General features: G+C 35.1%; 1 protein-coding gene across 3 annotated transcripts in view; it reads right to left on the reverse strand.

Annotated features, from left to right (window-relative positions):
• fbxo25 (F-box protein 25) overlaps positions 1 to 13,584 on the reverse strand; it is a 17,320-nt gene extending 3,736 nt beyond the window's left edge. The window contains exons 1-10 of one of the 3 annotated variants that reach the window (XM_016290179.1): positions 13,357 to 13,584; positions 12,368 to 12,518; positions 11,477 to 11,577; positions 10,434 to 10,483; positions 10,190 to 10,282; positions 9,983 to 10,076; positions 9,675 to 9,859; positions 8,286 to 8,468; positions 7,231 to 7,374; positions 1,975 to 2,001 (exon numbers count right to left, since the gene is read on the reverse strand). In XM_016290179.1, coding sequence (XP_016145665.1) covers positions 1,975 to 2,001; positions 7,231 to 7,374; positions 8,286 to 8,468; positions 9,675 to 9,859; positions 9,983 to 10,076; positions 10,190 to 10,282; positions 10,434 to 10,483; positions 11,477 to 11,577; positions 12,368 to 12,495 — 1,005 coding nt within the window. In that variant the 5' untranslated portion in view covers positions 12,496 to 12,518; positions 13,357 to 13,584. Of the gene's footprint in view, positions 1 to 1,974; positions 2,002 to 7,230; positions 7,375 to 8,285; positions 8,469 to 9,674; positions 9,860 to 9,982; positions 10,077 to 10,189; positions 10,283 to 10,433; positions 10,484 to 11,476; positions 11,578 to 12,367; positions 12,519 to 13,286 lie in introns of all 3 variants that reach the window. The other 2 variants (XM_016290188.1, XM_016290195.1) reach the window with 2 other exon arrangements.
• Positions 13,585 to 15,186: the final 1,602 nt, after the last annotated feature.

Consider the following 15,186-nt stretch of genomic DNA (forward strand, 5'->3'; position numbering starts at 1 on the left):
AACCTTTCCCCGTATGACGACATAAAGGGAAGATTCCAGATTGGGCCATCTGAGCTTTCATTTTCTCAAAGGCGAAGCAGGATACCCAGGGCTCGGTTTACACCTATCACCATTTCTAGCCACTGGGGGACCATAGGCAGGCTAGGGAAACTCATATTAATGTTAAAAAACCTCATAAAGTGAAATTTTCATGCCATGGGACCTTTAACAATTGTAGACCGTTACTGATTTCTAGTTAGTGAAATTATAGTTAGTGACCTAATCTATTATATTACACATTTTAGGTAATGTATTCTGACTACTTTTTGATTACTTTTACTTTTGACCCATTTATCACATAATTTAAATTATTATTTTGTATATTCATTTCAGAAAATATATTATCTATGAAAAATATACCAAAAAAATTCAAACTGGGGTTAGTGAGTTTAAGAAAAGCTAATAATTAATATATCATAAAAATTGTATATTTAAAAAATATTTTAAAATAATAAAATACTAAAACAGGAAATTAAATATTTTTTGATTTTAAAAAAAATTAATCTTTTGTTTGTTTACCTACACGTCATGTGACCATTAACCGCCATCAGAGAATCAATAAATTATGAATAATTTGCTGCCATTGTGTGAATAATATGTAATCTTTCAATAAATAAAATTATGCATAATTACATGCAATAACCCTACACCAGACACTAATCCTAACCCTACAGTAAGTGCATGTTGTTAATTAATATTACTTAGTACTTAAATGCACAATTACACTGTAACAAGGACACTGTAAAATAATGTGTAACCTAACCTACTTTAAAAATATTCAGTTACTACCCAGCACTGCAAGTTACACACCAAGTGTAATACTCAGGTTTAGGGGTATATTCAAATCCCTAAGTATAAGCAAATATAATAGTCATTGTACACTGTAAAAAATGACCGTGAATTTAACGGCAAAAGACTGTAAAAATGCTACAGTAAAAACCTGTTAAATGGTTAACGGTAAATTCCCCTACTATATACGGTGAAAAACTGTATTGGACATTACATGTATTGGACATTAATTTTACGGTAGTATACCGTTTTTGGAAGTGAAAAAGGCCGTATAATTTACAGTGAATAACCGTAAATTTACATTCCCAGAATTCCCTGCGTTACATTTCAAATTTGATGTTTTTTTGTTGAAATAACTATGTTTCTTCTTAGTTTTTTCTTATCAGTTTTGTATATTAGGGTTGAGTGTTACACCTAATGTTGTTAAATTAATGTTTATTGCATTATTTCAGTTTCATGTGTGTTACCATGATGGTGTTCGGTGTTTGTGTGAATGACACGGCGCACCTTCTATATATGTTATTATTTAAAAGCTACTTGTGATGGGCTCATCATGATGGGTTCATCATGTGACTTTCTCATCACCACCTGCATTTGGTGGTTATCAGTGTATTACAAAGGTACAAAACAGATGTCAGTGCTTCAATAGGTTGGTATATAATAACATTTTATCAGTTAATGAAATTGCGGTATTTGACTGTAAATTCAAGTTAAAACCATAAAACCTAAAACGTTGCTACCGTATTTTTTAATGTAAAATTCCGGTAACCACAGCTGCCGGTTTTTTACCGTAAATTTTACGGATTTTATTTTACAGTGTATGTATGTTCATGTGATCAGTCGAGAGATGCATTAGTGCATAACGGTGATGTGAAACATACTGACGACATAAAAAAACCAAATGGAGAAAAAAAGAAGACATTCAGAAAAATATATCCAATCAAATATTAAAATGAATACAAACAATACAGAACAAGTCCAGTTGATTCGAATGGATGGAAGTGCAAGACAAAATGATGGGCAGAAAAAGAATAAGACGACAGAGGTTAGGAGAAGAAAAAAAAATGACCGATGAAGCAAAACTAATATTATTAACAGACACTAATTTCAAAACACTTGCACACTCATAAAAGATTTAACATGTACCTTAAAGATTAAAGCCAGGTGTCTGTCCTTTAGGAGATAAGGGACCAGGAGGAGAACAGAAAAAGAATAAAAAGGCTCAAGGTCAAAGGGTAGAGGAAGAGGGCTGATATTACAGAGGGCAAATGGAACAGATATAACCCAATGCTAGGTGTGTGCGATAATGACAAAAAATGATATCTCGATAATATTTTCTGGAATTTTGTTGATAACGATAATTAGACGATATTTTGCTGAGTGTGTTATTGTGCTGGTACTTTGGCAGGTTTAGGACTTCCGTGGACTGCTGACTCCCAAAGCTTTTGATATTCTTCATATTCTGTGCAATGATTAGTTTACAGGAGTAACAGAAATTAACTTTTCCAATAAGTTTAAATTGACTTTTACCTTTCACAGGCATTTTTACCTTTATAAGGGGCCGTTCACATGTCGCGCCTAAAATGCACGGAAAACGCTTTTTTCCAAAGCGTTCGGGCGCTTGCACTCCGGAGGCATCTGCCGTTGCTAAGTAACCATGCACTCTCCATGAAGACTCGGAAGGTTCAGCAAAGGAAAAATGGATTTGCAGCACTAAAAATCGCTTGCAGTAGCTCTGCTACTAAATTTATTTAAAAATGGCTATACCTGTACAGCTATGATCAGCTGTTCCTTCATCTTGGCTGAGCTTTCAATGTTGTTACGGGAAAGGATGAAGCTGATTGGTTGGTTCAAGTCACATGACCCGCGGTGCGCTTGCGACATTCTGAAAAGTTTAAATGTTTAATGAAATAACGAACTTGAGCGCGTAAAAAACGTGATATGTGAATGGCCCCCAAGGCCAATTTTTTCAAACCTAATTAAATGTATGCATCATCTTTTGTGTCAAATTATTAAATTGAATCGGTAAATTCAAATAGTAAGACACTATAGGGCTGTTACCAATCAAATAAAATCATTTTTTTGATCAAAATCAAATTTGTGTTTGCAAAGCAGAGGTGCCACAGAATCTGCTCCTGAAGTGGCATTTAGATGCATTCACAGACTGTTTAATGCAGGACATGAATGCAGTTACAAATGCATAATTAATCTTTTGATGTTTTTTTTGATATCTCGATAATATTTTCTGGAATTTTGTTGATAACGATAATTAGACGATATTTTGCAGAGTGTGTTATTGTGCTGGTACTTTGGCAGGTTTAGGACTTCCGTGGACTGCTGACTCCCAAAGCTTTTGATATTCTTCATATTCTGTGCAATGATTAGTTTACAGGAGTAACAGAAATTAACTTTTCCAATAAGTTTAAATTGACTTTTACCTTTCACAGGCATTTTTACCTTTATAAGGGGCCGTTCACATGTCGCGCCTAAAATGCACGGAAAACGCTTTTTTCCAAAGCGTTCGGGCGCTTGCACTCCGGAGGCATCTGCCGTTGCTAAGTAACCATGCACTCTCCATGAAGACTCGGAAGGTTCAGCAAAGGAAAAATGGATTTGCAGCACTAAAAATCGCTTGCAGTAGCTCTGCTACTAAATTTATTTAAAAATGGCTATACCTGTACAGCTATGATCAGCTGTTCCTTCATCTTGGCTGAGCTTTCAATGTTGTTACGGGAAAGGATGAAGCTGATTGGTTGGTTCAAGTCACATGACCCGCGGTGCGCTTGCGACATTCTGAAAAGTTTAAATGTTTTTATCTGGATACTGCGTCGCTTACATTATAAGCGCGCCTGCTGCGCATCTTCATTTGAAATAACGAACTTGAGCGCGTAAAAAACGTGATATGTGAATGGCCCCCAAGGCCAATTTTTTCAAACCTAATTAAATGTATGCATCATCTTTTGTGTCAAATTATTAAATTGAATCGGTAAATTCAAATAGTAAGACACTATAGGGCTGTTACCAATCAAATAAAATAATTTTTTTGATCAAAATCAAATTTGTGTTTGCAAAGCAGAGGTGCCACAGAATCTGCTCCTGAAGTGGCATTTAGATGCATTCACAGACTGTTTAATGCAGGACATGAATGCAGTTACAAATGCATAATTAATCTTTTGATGTTTTTTTTAATACTGATGATTTAATACTGAGAGTTTTAATACAGATTTTTGTTAATACTGATATTTGAAATTATTTTGGGGGAAAAAGAGGGAAAATATACTTTAAATATAAACCTAAAATCGCCAGTAGGTTGCGGCAAATCACTACATGATTGAGTCATTCATTCAACCGATTCGTTCAAATGGCTGATTGATTCAGTAACGAGACACTGTCGTGTGTTGCTCAGAGATGCAAAACAGTTCTGCAATACTGATGATTTAATACTGAGAGTTTTAATACAGATTTTTGTTAATACTGATATTTGAAATTATTTTGGGGGAAAAAGAGGGAAAATATACTTTAAATATAAACCTAAAATCGCCAGTCAAAATCGTCAAATGGCTGATTGATTCAGTAACGAGACACTGTCGTGTGTTGCTCAGAGATGCAAAACAGTTCTGCTGTGGCTTTGTTTGGAACTATTTTCGTTGTCAAAATACAGCAAAAACAAGTGTCTATTAAAGGGATAGTTCTTCCAAAAATGAAAATGACCCCATGATTTACTCACCCTCAAGGCATTCTAGGTGTGTATGACTTTCTTCTTTCAGACTTTCTTTCCAATCGGAGTTATATTAAAAAATGTCCTGGCTCTTCCAAGCTTTATAATGGCAGTGAATGGGTGTTATTTTTCAATAGTCCAAAAGAAGTCCAATAAAGCACATCCATCCATCATTAAAAGTGCCTCACATGGCAGTATTCTTTCAGACTTTCTTTCCAATCGGTGTTATATTAAAAAATGTCCTGGCTCTTCCAAGCTTTATAATGGCAGTGAATGGGTGTTATTTTTCAATAGTCCAAAAGAAGTCCAATAAAGCACATCCATCCATCATTAAAAGTGCCTCACATGGCTCCGGGGGGAGAATAAAGGCATCCTGTAGTGAATCAATGCATTTTTGTAAGAAAAATATCAATATTGAAAACTTTATAAACCGTAATCTCTAGCTTCTGCTAACTGTCGTATGGATGACGTTGGATGTAGCGTAAAGCGCCTATGAGTATATGCTAGTCTTGCAAGAACCACATTTTGTTTACAGGAGCAAAGGAAGCAAAGTTTCTTTAACAAAGGAAAACCAGTCTCCTCTTGGCTTATATCGAAATCCTCCAACATTTTTCTTTACAAATCCTCGTTTTGCACTTCTGATTTGTGACCAGTGTTTTGTTTTGCTCTCTCCGCTGCGCTTCCGCATTAGACACTTCTCACTGGAGCTTACACTACGCCTACATCATCCGCCGTATTGAACGTGCATACAACAGTTAGCGGAAGCTAGAGATTACAGTTTATAAAGTTTTAAATATAGATACGTATATATAGATTCTTACACAAACGCATCGATTTGCTTCAAGAGGCCTTTATTCACCCCCCAGAGCCGTGTGAGGCACTTTTTATGATGGATGGATGCACTTTATTTGACTTTTTTAGACTACTGAAAAATAACACCCATTCACTTCCATTATAAAGCTTGGAAGAGCCAGGACGTTTTTTTAATATAACTCCGAATGGATTCATCTGAAAGAAGAAAGTCATACTCACCTAGGATGGCTTGAGGGTGAGTGAATCATGGGCTAATTTTCATTTTTGGGTGAACTATCCCTTTAAGTCACTTAAAATTAACTTCTTGTTTATTGAACTGTTCATCAAATCAATATCACATTTGCAATCGTGCTGATGTTTGGAGAAAAAACGTCACTCTTCGTGTGATATTAACTATATCAGATGATATAAATATAAAAGACAAAAGTTATACAGGGGCATTTTTGCCCACTTATCTTGAATTTTGGGGGAAATGTAAATGTATTTTAATAGACTAAATCTTGCAGTCAAAGCGTGGACTCTAAATGTGGTTTAACCTACATCACGTAGTGTATGCGTGCACTCTCTGGGTGTGTTTTTGTTTGGTTTTTGCAATATACTCGATAGTGTCAAATCGCATATAGTTTTAACAACAATTACGATATTATTGTATATGATATATATCGCACACCCCAACCCAAAACTGTTGAAATTAAACTTTTTCGAAGTGAAATTAGGTATGTTTGTTATAACTATAAATTTCAACTTCTGTCATCATTTATGTGAATGAATTTAAATTTTTAGGTGAACTATTCCTTTTAAAACACTACTGTTCAACAATGTGGGATCAGCAAAAAATACTTTCTTTAATAAATTTATACTTTTTTCAACAAAAATGCATTAAATTGATCAAGTGACAGTAAAGACATTTATAATGCTACAAAATATTACTGTTTCAAATAAAAACAATTTTTTTAAACTTTCTATTCGTCAAAGAATACTAAAAAATGTTTCACAGTTTAAATACAACTACTAAGTGAAGTGAAGTGACATGTGGCCAAGTATGGTGACCCATACTTGGAATTAGTGCTCTGCATTTAACCCATCCAAAGTGCACACACACAGCAGTGAACACATACACCGTGAACACACACCCGGAGCAGTGGGCAGCCATTTATGCTGCAGCGCCTGGGGAGCAGTTGGGGGTTCGGTGCCTTGATCAAGGGCACCTCAGTCGTGGTACTGAAGGTGGGAAAGAGCGCTGTACATTCACTCCTTTGGGTTACGAGTCCGACTCTCTAACCATTAGGCCACGACTTAGGCCTTAGGCCTACTAAGCAGGGCTACTGTTTTCAACATTGATAATGTTTCTTAAACTGCAAATCAGCATATCAGAATGATTTCTGAAGGATCATGTAACACTGAAAAATAGAGTAATGTTGCTGTTGAAAATATATTAAAACAATTATTTTAATTTTTTAAATTTCGGACACTGCTCAATATTACTTTGTGGGCCTTTGTGAGTTTAGGAGATTAAAAAAAAAAAAATTTAACAAATCTTACTGACCCCAAACATTTTAACCGAGGAGTATATGCTAATACTGGTCGCCTATTAAGATCATTGGAACAAACTGATGCTTGTCTATCGATAATTGTGTCTATAATGAGTTCCTAACCACAAACTGCAATTATAGAAGATCTTTCCACACAAACAAAAAAAAACAGCATGTAAGGGTAGTTTGTTTAGGAGCAATCAAGTGTGGCACATACTGTACTGGGCTTCAACATTAGAAACGTTTGAGAAAAGCACTTAAATCGAAATAGTAACAAAATCCCGAGGGATGTTGTACTGTTTATTCACAGACCAGACATTTAAAAAAGGGATTTCTTACATTCCAGAAGAGGATGCTACAGTGCCTGCAGAACTGCAGAGTGTCTCCGTACTGTTCTTTCACAGGGTAGTATTTCTGAAGTGTGAAAAACATCAGCTTCCAGTCCACATGGCCCTTCTCTGACAGAATCAAGTGCCTGCAGAACTGAACACACAAACAGAGAGCTCTGTGAGGAACAGAGGCTTCTCTCACACGCTTGTGTGCATGACTGCCATCTTGTGGCCAAATTAACTGACTGACCCAACTTTCAGCAATTTTGAATCTCCAAAAAGACTCACATTAAAGGGATAGTTCACCCAAAAATGAAAATGTGATGTTTATCTGCTTACCCCCAGGGCATCCAAGATGTAGGTGACTTTGTTTCTTCAGTAGAACACATATGATGATTTTTAACTTTAACCGTTGCAGTCTATCAGTCGTATAATGCATGGCAATGGTAACAAAATCTATGAGAGTAAAAAAAACATGCACAGACAAATCCAAATTAAACCCTGTGGCTCGTGACGACACATTGATGTCCTAAGACACGAAAATATCGGTTTGTGCCAGAAACCGAACAGTATTTATATATTTTTTTACCTCTAATAGAGGTTTGTTTCTGGCACAAACCGATCGTTTCGTGTCTTAGGACATCAATGTGTCGTCACGAGCCACAGGGTTTAATTTGGATTTGTCTGTGCATGTTTTTTTTTACTCTCATAGATTTTGTTACCATTGCCATGCATTATACAACTGATAGACTGCAACGGTTAAAGTTAAAAACCATCATATGTGTTCTACTGAAGAAACAAAGTCACCTACATCTTGGATGCCCTGGGGGTAAGCAGATAAACATCAAATTTTCACTTTTGGGTGAACTATCCCTTTAAAGAATCTCAGATAAAACCTCATTCATAAGTGCTTAAAACGAACAATAATATCTAGGCAATTCTTTAATTAGGAGCACTTTGACTACTTAAAATCTTGAAAAGAATGAAATATTGATATAGTATGTGTGAATTTGTGTGTGATGGTAATGACGTTTATGACTGACTTAATAAATTCTTATTCCTCACCTGTTTCTCGGTGAAATGAAACTGGCACAGTTTCTTCCACAGCTGCCGGTCCTCACTGAGCATGTGCAGTGTTGGTGTGGTTCGTCCCAGACTGATGATGTCACAGGCATCACTAAACTTGAACAGGATGTTGTTTTGCATGTGCAAAGGAAGGTCGCTCAGTGTCATGCCATTTGAAACTTGCTGCAACAAGACATATTTAGCATTATATAAATATAAAGAGAAGATTGTTGGCTACTACAATCACAAGAAATACAAGACTCAACAGCTGTCTTTGGTCCTAAAAGTTAATCAGACAGCAGAGCTGATTAATTTGTTAGATAAGAACAGCATCTCGAGAACAGCATAAAGACTTTTAGTTCTTACTGTCACATACGGAAGCCTATGGAGACCACTGATTATTCTTTTTCTGCATTTTTATGATATTTAGTAATACGGCTTTAATATTAAAATGCATATATTTAAATATATTTATTTGTATTAATTATTTATTATTATTTGTATTTATTTATTATTTAGTAATGCTTAATTATTAATTAGATTATTGATTTATCAAGGTTATTATTTACTATTTTTTTTATTAATTATATATTATGTAATAACATTTCATTATTTATATAATAAATGTATACTGTAATAGGGCTGGGTGGTTTATTGAGTTTGTACAATGTATCAATATATTCTTAGTAAGCAATATTGTATGAGGCAATACAGATTATATAGATATACAGTAGTTTGATATGAGTGCATCTGAAGCTGCTGCACGGGAAAGCACATAATCCAATTTGTCCTAAACATCAGACATGCTTTATATTAAGAACTTTTAAAAAAAAACTTGTAAGATATAGTTAACACGTATAGTTTAAAGCGGTTGTAAAGTGATTTTAACCCCTTTTTTGCTCATGATAGCCCATAGTCTACATGGTTATTTTCACTATATTTGTTTTCATGGCCTTTAATATAAAAATAGTTTCATTGGACAACATTGGGAAGTAAGTAAATAAATAAATACTAATTAAATAATATATATATTTTTTAATCCAAATACAAAAATTTATAAAATACCGAAATATATGCCGTATATCGCAATTCAGCCAAAAAATACTGAGATTTGATTTTTTTTTTTTGCCATATCGTCCAGCACTATACTGTAACAAATTTAACATAAAAATTAAAAATGCTACGATATACAATAATAATATAATCATATTATTTAATAATCATCCCACTACTCACAACTAGATGTGGGCTGACTGACCTGTGCATTTATACAAATAATAGTTTTGTTTTTTTTGGTGCTTTAAAGGGGGTTAGATAACTCTTTCAATAAACCCACTGACCAACTGATTTTTGCTTATGGTTAACTCATAAGACTGTGAAAAAGTCTACCTTTGGAATTTGCAAATTGTTGAGCTGTTGCTGCCAGTTTAAGATGGTTTCTAAACGGCAGACCCAAATGTTGATGTTGCCAATCAGCACACACTTCCCAACTTCTCGGATGAGGATGCAGAGAGTGGAGCTTAGATCATTCAGCAACGCCTTGATCAGACGTGGATTATGATGGTCATCCAGAACTGTCCGATTAAAGAAACAAACAAATATGCATATATATTTGTATATGCACATATATTGGGACAATATGTCTTCCGCATTTTCTATGTAACTGGATAAAGTCAGAGAAAAAGAAGTCAGCTCACCTTTTCTCACAATCTTCTCCAGGACATTGAAATAGTTTTTCTGAGCAGCTCCACTCAAAGACGTCAGCTGGGACTTGGCAATCAACTGCAGAAGCTAAGAGAAGTAAACAGAGTGGATAAAGTGAGAGAGGATACAGAAGCCGAGTAAGTAAATCAAATGGAGAGAGGTATTCTAGCAGTTGTTCAGCAGAGAACAGAACATCTTACTTTGATCACATAGTTGAATCGCCGCATATCCTGAATGGCGCTGGAAAAATCCAGACGATTGAAGGCCTCGCCAAGCGTACAGTACCCATGCCTCTGCAACAACAAACACACGGTTCGCATTTGACAAAGGTTAGAAAAGACTACTGATGGGAGAACTGTGAAATATAAACAATGACATCAAATATTCTATGACTCATGTTGTTTGTTTGCTAAGACGAAGATGCTATGACATAATTTATCTCACCTCTCGCGTACTCTCCTTCTGAACGTAGATCCACCTCTCCTGGAAAAAAACTGAGAAAAAGAACAATATATATTTTATCTATATACTATATTATATACATTATATAAATTCTGTCACTACTTACTCACCCACATGATGTTCCAAACTTGTATGGCATTCTCTTCTGTGGAACATAAAAGAAGATATTTTGAAAAATGGTGGTAACCAAACCATTTCCGTTCCCACTGACTTCCATTTTATGGACAAAAATTATAATAGAAAACAATGAGAACTGAAACTGTTTGGTTACCAAATTTCCTTCAAAATATGTTCTTTTGTGTTCCACAGAAGAAAGAAACGCATAAAGGTTTGGAACAACTTGAGGATGAGTAAAAGAAGTTCCAACTGCTTAGGTTTATATGTGATTGGCTAAGATGTTAAAAAAGACAGTAAATTAGTAATCATTATGCAGCTCTCTAGAAAACCTGATTCTGATTGGTCAATTGTAGCATTCTATGGTCATATATTTTTGTATAACTGCTAAACTGTATAATGGCCTATTGTCCAAAGAAACTCTAGTTTACGTTTCAATTTGAGATTATTGTTGTGATAATTAAGTGTGATGTAAGCAAGCATAACGTAAAATACTTAATAATGAGTAATTATTGCACACCTCTGGAAAAAAATTATTGTGTAATGACCACTAAACTGTATAATCCCCCCCCCCAAAAAAAACCTGTATGATTGTAAAAAAAAAAAAAAAAAACAAAAAAAACCTGTATGATTGTAAAAAAAAAAAAAAAAGACATCTCACTATTAAAACTGAGATCATTGCTGTGCTGCTTTGAAACAATCTGTTTTTTATAAAGCACTACATAATTAAATCTGACTACACTTGTCATTTGACATGATGTAAAATAAAAAAAACATATTAAATGATTAATAATTTCCCAGTTCTAATGAAAAAATTATTCGGAATGGCCAACTGTAGCATTCTGTGGTCTTGTATTTTTATAAAATGACCGCTAAACAGAATAACTAATAATAATAATAGATTTTTTTACACTGTGACTTAGTGTTGTTGTTGAAGAAGTCCTTTTTTCTCTTCTTGGCAGCTACTTCACAGACATCTCCCACGTAGATGTTCTCCTTGTCATTGTCCAATCTGGAGAGTTAATAAATTCAAGTTAACTATGACTATACCAAAATATGCTTTAGACAATACATTTCCATTTAAGAATCCTATTCAGAGCGACCTACAAAAAGTACATGATCATGTGATAAACAGATTGCAAACATGCAATTTAGACTTATCTTCTAGGAGCACTAACTTGTACACATAACTTAGTTGACACATAATGCAATAAAACATCAAACCAATGCAAGGTCTTTTTAACTATTAATCCAAGTATTGCTAATTGAGTTCTGAAGATCTGAAGATGTTTTAGTTTACACAGGTGAGTGTGTAGTCTATTGTCTAGTGAAATTTAACACCGAAATCACATGTGATGCAGGAGTACACTGAAACTATCCAAACACCTACTGGCGTCCTCACACAGCCAGATGGTTTCAAATGTTCACGTTTCCTCGTAGTCTGTCTGATCGACCTCAGATCTGTTGTTTCCATGACAGCATGGTCAGACTAAGGTGTTTTTAGCTCAGTCAGTGTATCGTTGTCTGAATATATTCAAAAACCAGTTCATGGCTGTCTATTCTATGCTATTCCAGACAATGACCACAGACGGTGAAAATAACAAACAGCAGTTCTAAACACGGATACCTGACTTCCCACATGCCGCATACACACTTCCATTTTAGTCTGTTCCTCAATGCTTTTCTGAGGTGGTGTAGCTTTGTGGTTAAAGATCGGAGGTGGTAACTGAAAGGTTGTAGGTTAGGTTATCACCCTAGAACTATCACTACATTTCACTGACATAATTCAAAGCATTTCTTACTCTTCCAAGGTAAGTTCATTGATATTGTCTCCCAGTTTGTGGTTTAAATATTCAAAGCGTTTCCAGCCGTCCTCAGTTTTGATCCAGCTCCAGCCTGGTGATCTCCAATCTTGGCCCAAGAACGGCATGTTCTTCCACCTGCTCCAGAGATCTGAATACAAGAGACTCTTATCTCAAACCATTATAACACAGCAAAGGCTTGTCACATATGTGACCCTGGACCACAAAACCAGTCATAAGGGTCAATTTTTTTAAATTGAGATTTATGCACGATCTCAAATCTGAATAAATAAGCTTTCCATTGATGTATGGTTTGTTAGGATCGGACAATATTTGGCCGAGATACAACTATTTGAAAATCTGGAATCTGAGGGTGCAAAAAAATCAAAATATCGAGAAAATCGCCTTTAAAGTTGTCCAAATGAAGATCTTAGCTATGCATATTACTAATCAAAAATTAAGTTTTGATATATTTACAGAAGGACATTTACAAAATATTTTTTTATGGAACATGATCTTTACTTAATGTCCTAATGATTTATGGCATAAAAGAGAAAAAAAATTGACCCATACAATGTTTTTTTGGCCATTGCTACAAATATACCCCAGCGACTTAAGACTGGTTTTGTGCTCCAGGGTCACATATCACATGATCAAACAATATCATCAGGATCTGATCAGACAGACAACACATAATAACAGTCATTCAAGGCTTTAAACGCCTTATTTCACAATCTTTATGTAAAACATTCTCTTTGTAAAAACAAAAATGACGCATTTTGATGTTCATTTGTATATTGAAGATAAGCTCTTGCTTCTTGAACAACTACTGCCAATACATTTGCTCAAACTCAAAGCCTGCCAAGAGCCTTATCTTTTTAAACATCGACAAAACACTAAAGACAGCTCAAATCTCTACCTCTATTGTTGTTTTACTTGCAAAATCGTGTATTTGTATTGATAACGGACGTATATTTAACTTTACTTACAGCGAGTCCTTTGTTATGGTGATAATTTTCTGCTTTCTTTGAATATTGACGGAAGTAAACAGTCAGAAAAGCGGACTGTAAGCCACGCCTCCCGTCGTTTGTGATTGGCCGTCGTGTTTGTATTTATTTTGTTGCTACCCGGAATTCCTCAGCTGATTGGCTCTCGGTCCTGTCGATCACTCACCGCATTTATCCCGAGCTCTCCGTCTCTGCAGCTTCTTACACGTGACACGGACGCTGCACATGTTGTCATGTTTTGATTTTGTAATGGGGGAAGGGAAATGGAGAGATGAACGATGGAATAAACTAACCAAGCATATTGGATCCTGCTGCATCACAAAGTAAACATTTCACTGCTTGCCTTGTGAGATAAAAACCAAATTATTAAAACAAACAAGTAAAGACAATGAACAGCAGCTAGAAAATGTAAAGATTTTCATTCTTAATTTGAATGGAAGTGAATGGTTACTGTCAACTGTTTGGTTACCAACATTCTTCAAAAATCATCTTTTGTGCTCAACAGAAGAAAGAAACTCTTATAAATTTGGAACAAGTGGAGAGTGAGTAAATGATACATTTTAATTTTGCGATTTTTAATTTTAATTTTAATTAACTATCCCAAAAATTAGGCCATGATTTACTCACCCTCAAGCCATAGGTGTATATGACTTTCTTCTTTCAGATGAATCCAACCGGAGTTATATAAAAAATTAATTAAAAATGTGTATATGTTTATTACAAAAACACATTGATTCACTACAGGAGGCCTTTATTCCCCCCCGGAGCCGTGTGAGGCACTTTTTGTTATGGATGGATGCACTTTATTGGACTTCTTTTGGGCTGTTGAACAGAAACAACTGCCCACTGCTATTATAAAGCTTGGAAGAGCCAGTATAAGTTTTAATATAACTGCGATTGGATTCACCTGAAAGAAAAAAGTAATACATGGCTTGAGGGTGAGTAAATCATAGGCTAATTTTCATTTTTGGGTGAACTATCCCTTTAAAGCCATTACTGATATGTAGGCCTTGTGACAATTTCCAGTATGTGACATCTGACTCATATTTGTGTCACGTAAAACCCCACCTAGATGAAAGTCCAAAATGAGCTGCAGGGTATTACAAGTCTTGCCATTAGTAAAGAACAACCAGTGAGACCCAAAAACCATGCTAAAAGTTACATGCATGCTGTGAACATAAATACAAGCATTTGTGTACATAGCAGGAAACTTATATGTGTGTTTATTGCCAATAATGTGCCAGTAAGGCTTCTTGACTCCTGAATAATTTTGTACTGTAAAGAATGGACTTGATTGATCAGCATCAAATTGTTTCTTACTTCATAATTATCATAAAAGAGACAAATGCTAACAACTCATAATAAGTCAGTAAAAATGAGAATGATTCTGACATGTGGTCACAGCTGGAGGTTTCTAAAAAAATATTTAAAGTAGTGTAAAGGCCATGGACACTCCCTCTGCAAGATCTAACCTGCCACAGTCTGCATTTGAGAGGCCAGAGGGGTAAGTTTTTATGTGCATGTGAAAACACTGCATACAATGGGTAAAAAAAAAAATACATGGCAGTTGCCAAATCTTCAGTCATGTGCAAATTGATGAAAATAAGCACTGAGTTCAGTTAAGTAACATCTGTAAAACCTGAGTTTTTTTATCATTATAAATATGCATTTATGGTACTTGGGCCATTGTCTGCTTCTTGAACTATCTTGAAGAGCTATAATCCAACAGATTTACAAATTATACTAAAGTAAACCGCATACACCCTTAGATAACAGTAACAGGGCTAGAAAGGTAAGAAAATGTTTTTGACT

The sequence above is a fragment of the Sinocyclocheilus grahami genome, unplaced genomic scaffold (assembly GCF_001515645.1).
Source record: "Sinocyclocheilus grahami isolate Dianchi unplaced genomic scaffold, SAMN03320097.WGS_v1.1 scaffold13.1, whole genome shotgun sequence".
Lineage (NCBI taxonomy): Eukaryota > Metazoa > Chordata > Actinopteri > Cypriniformes > Cyprinidae > Sinocyclocheilus > Sinocyclocheilus grahami.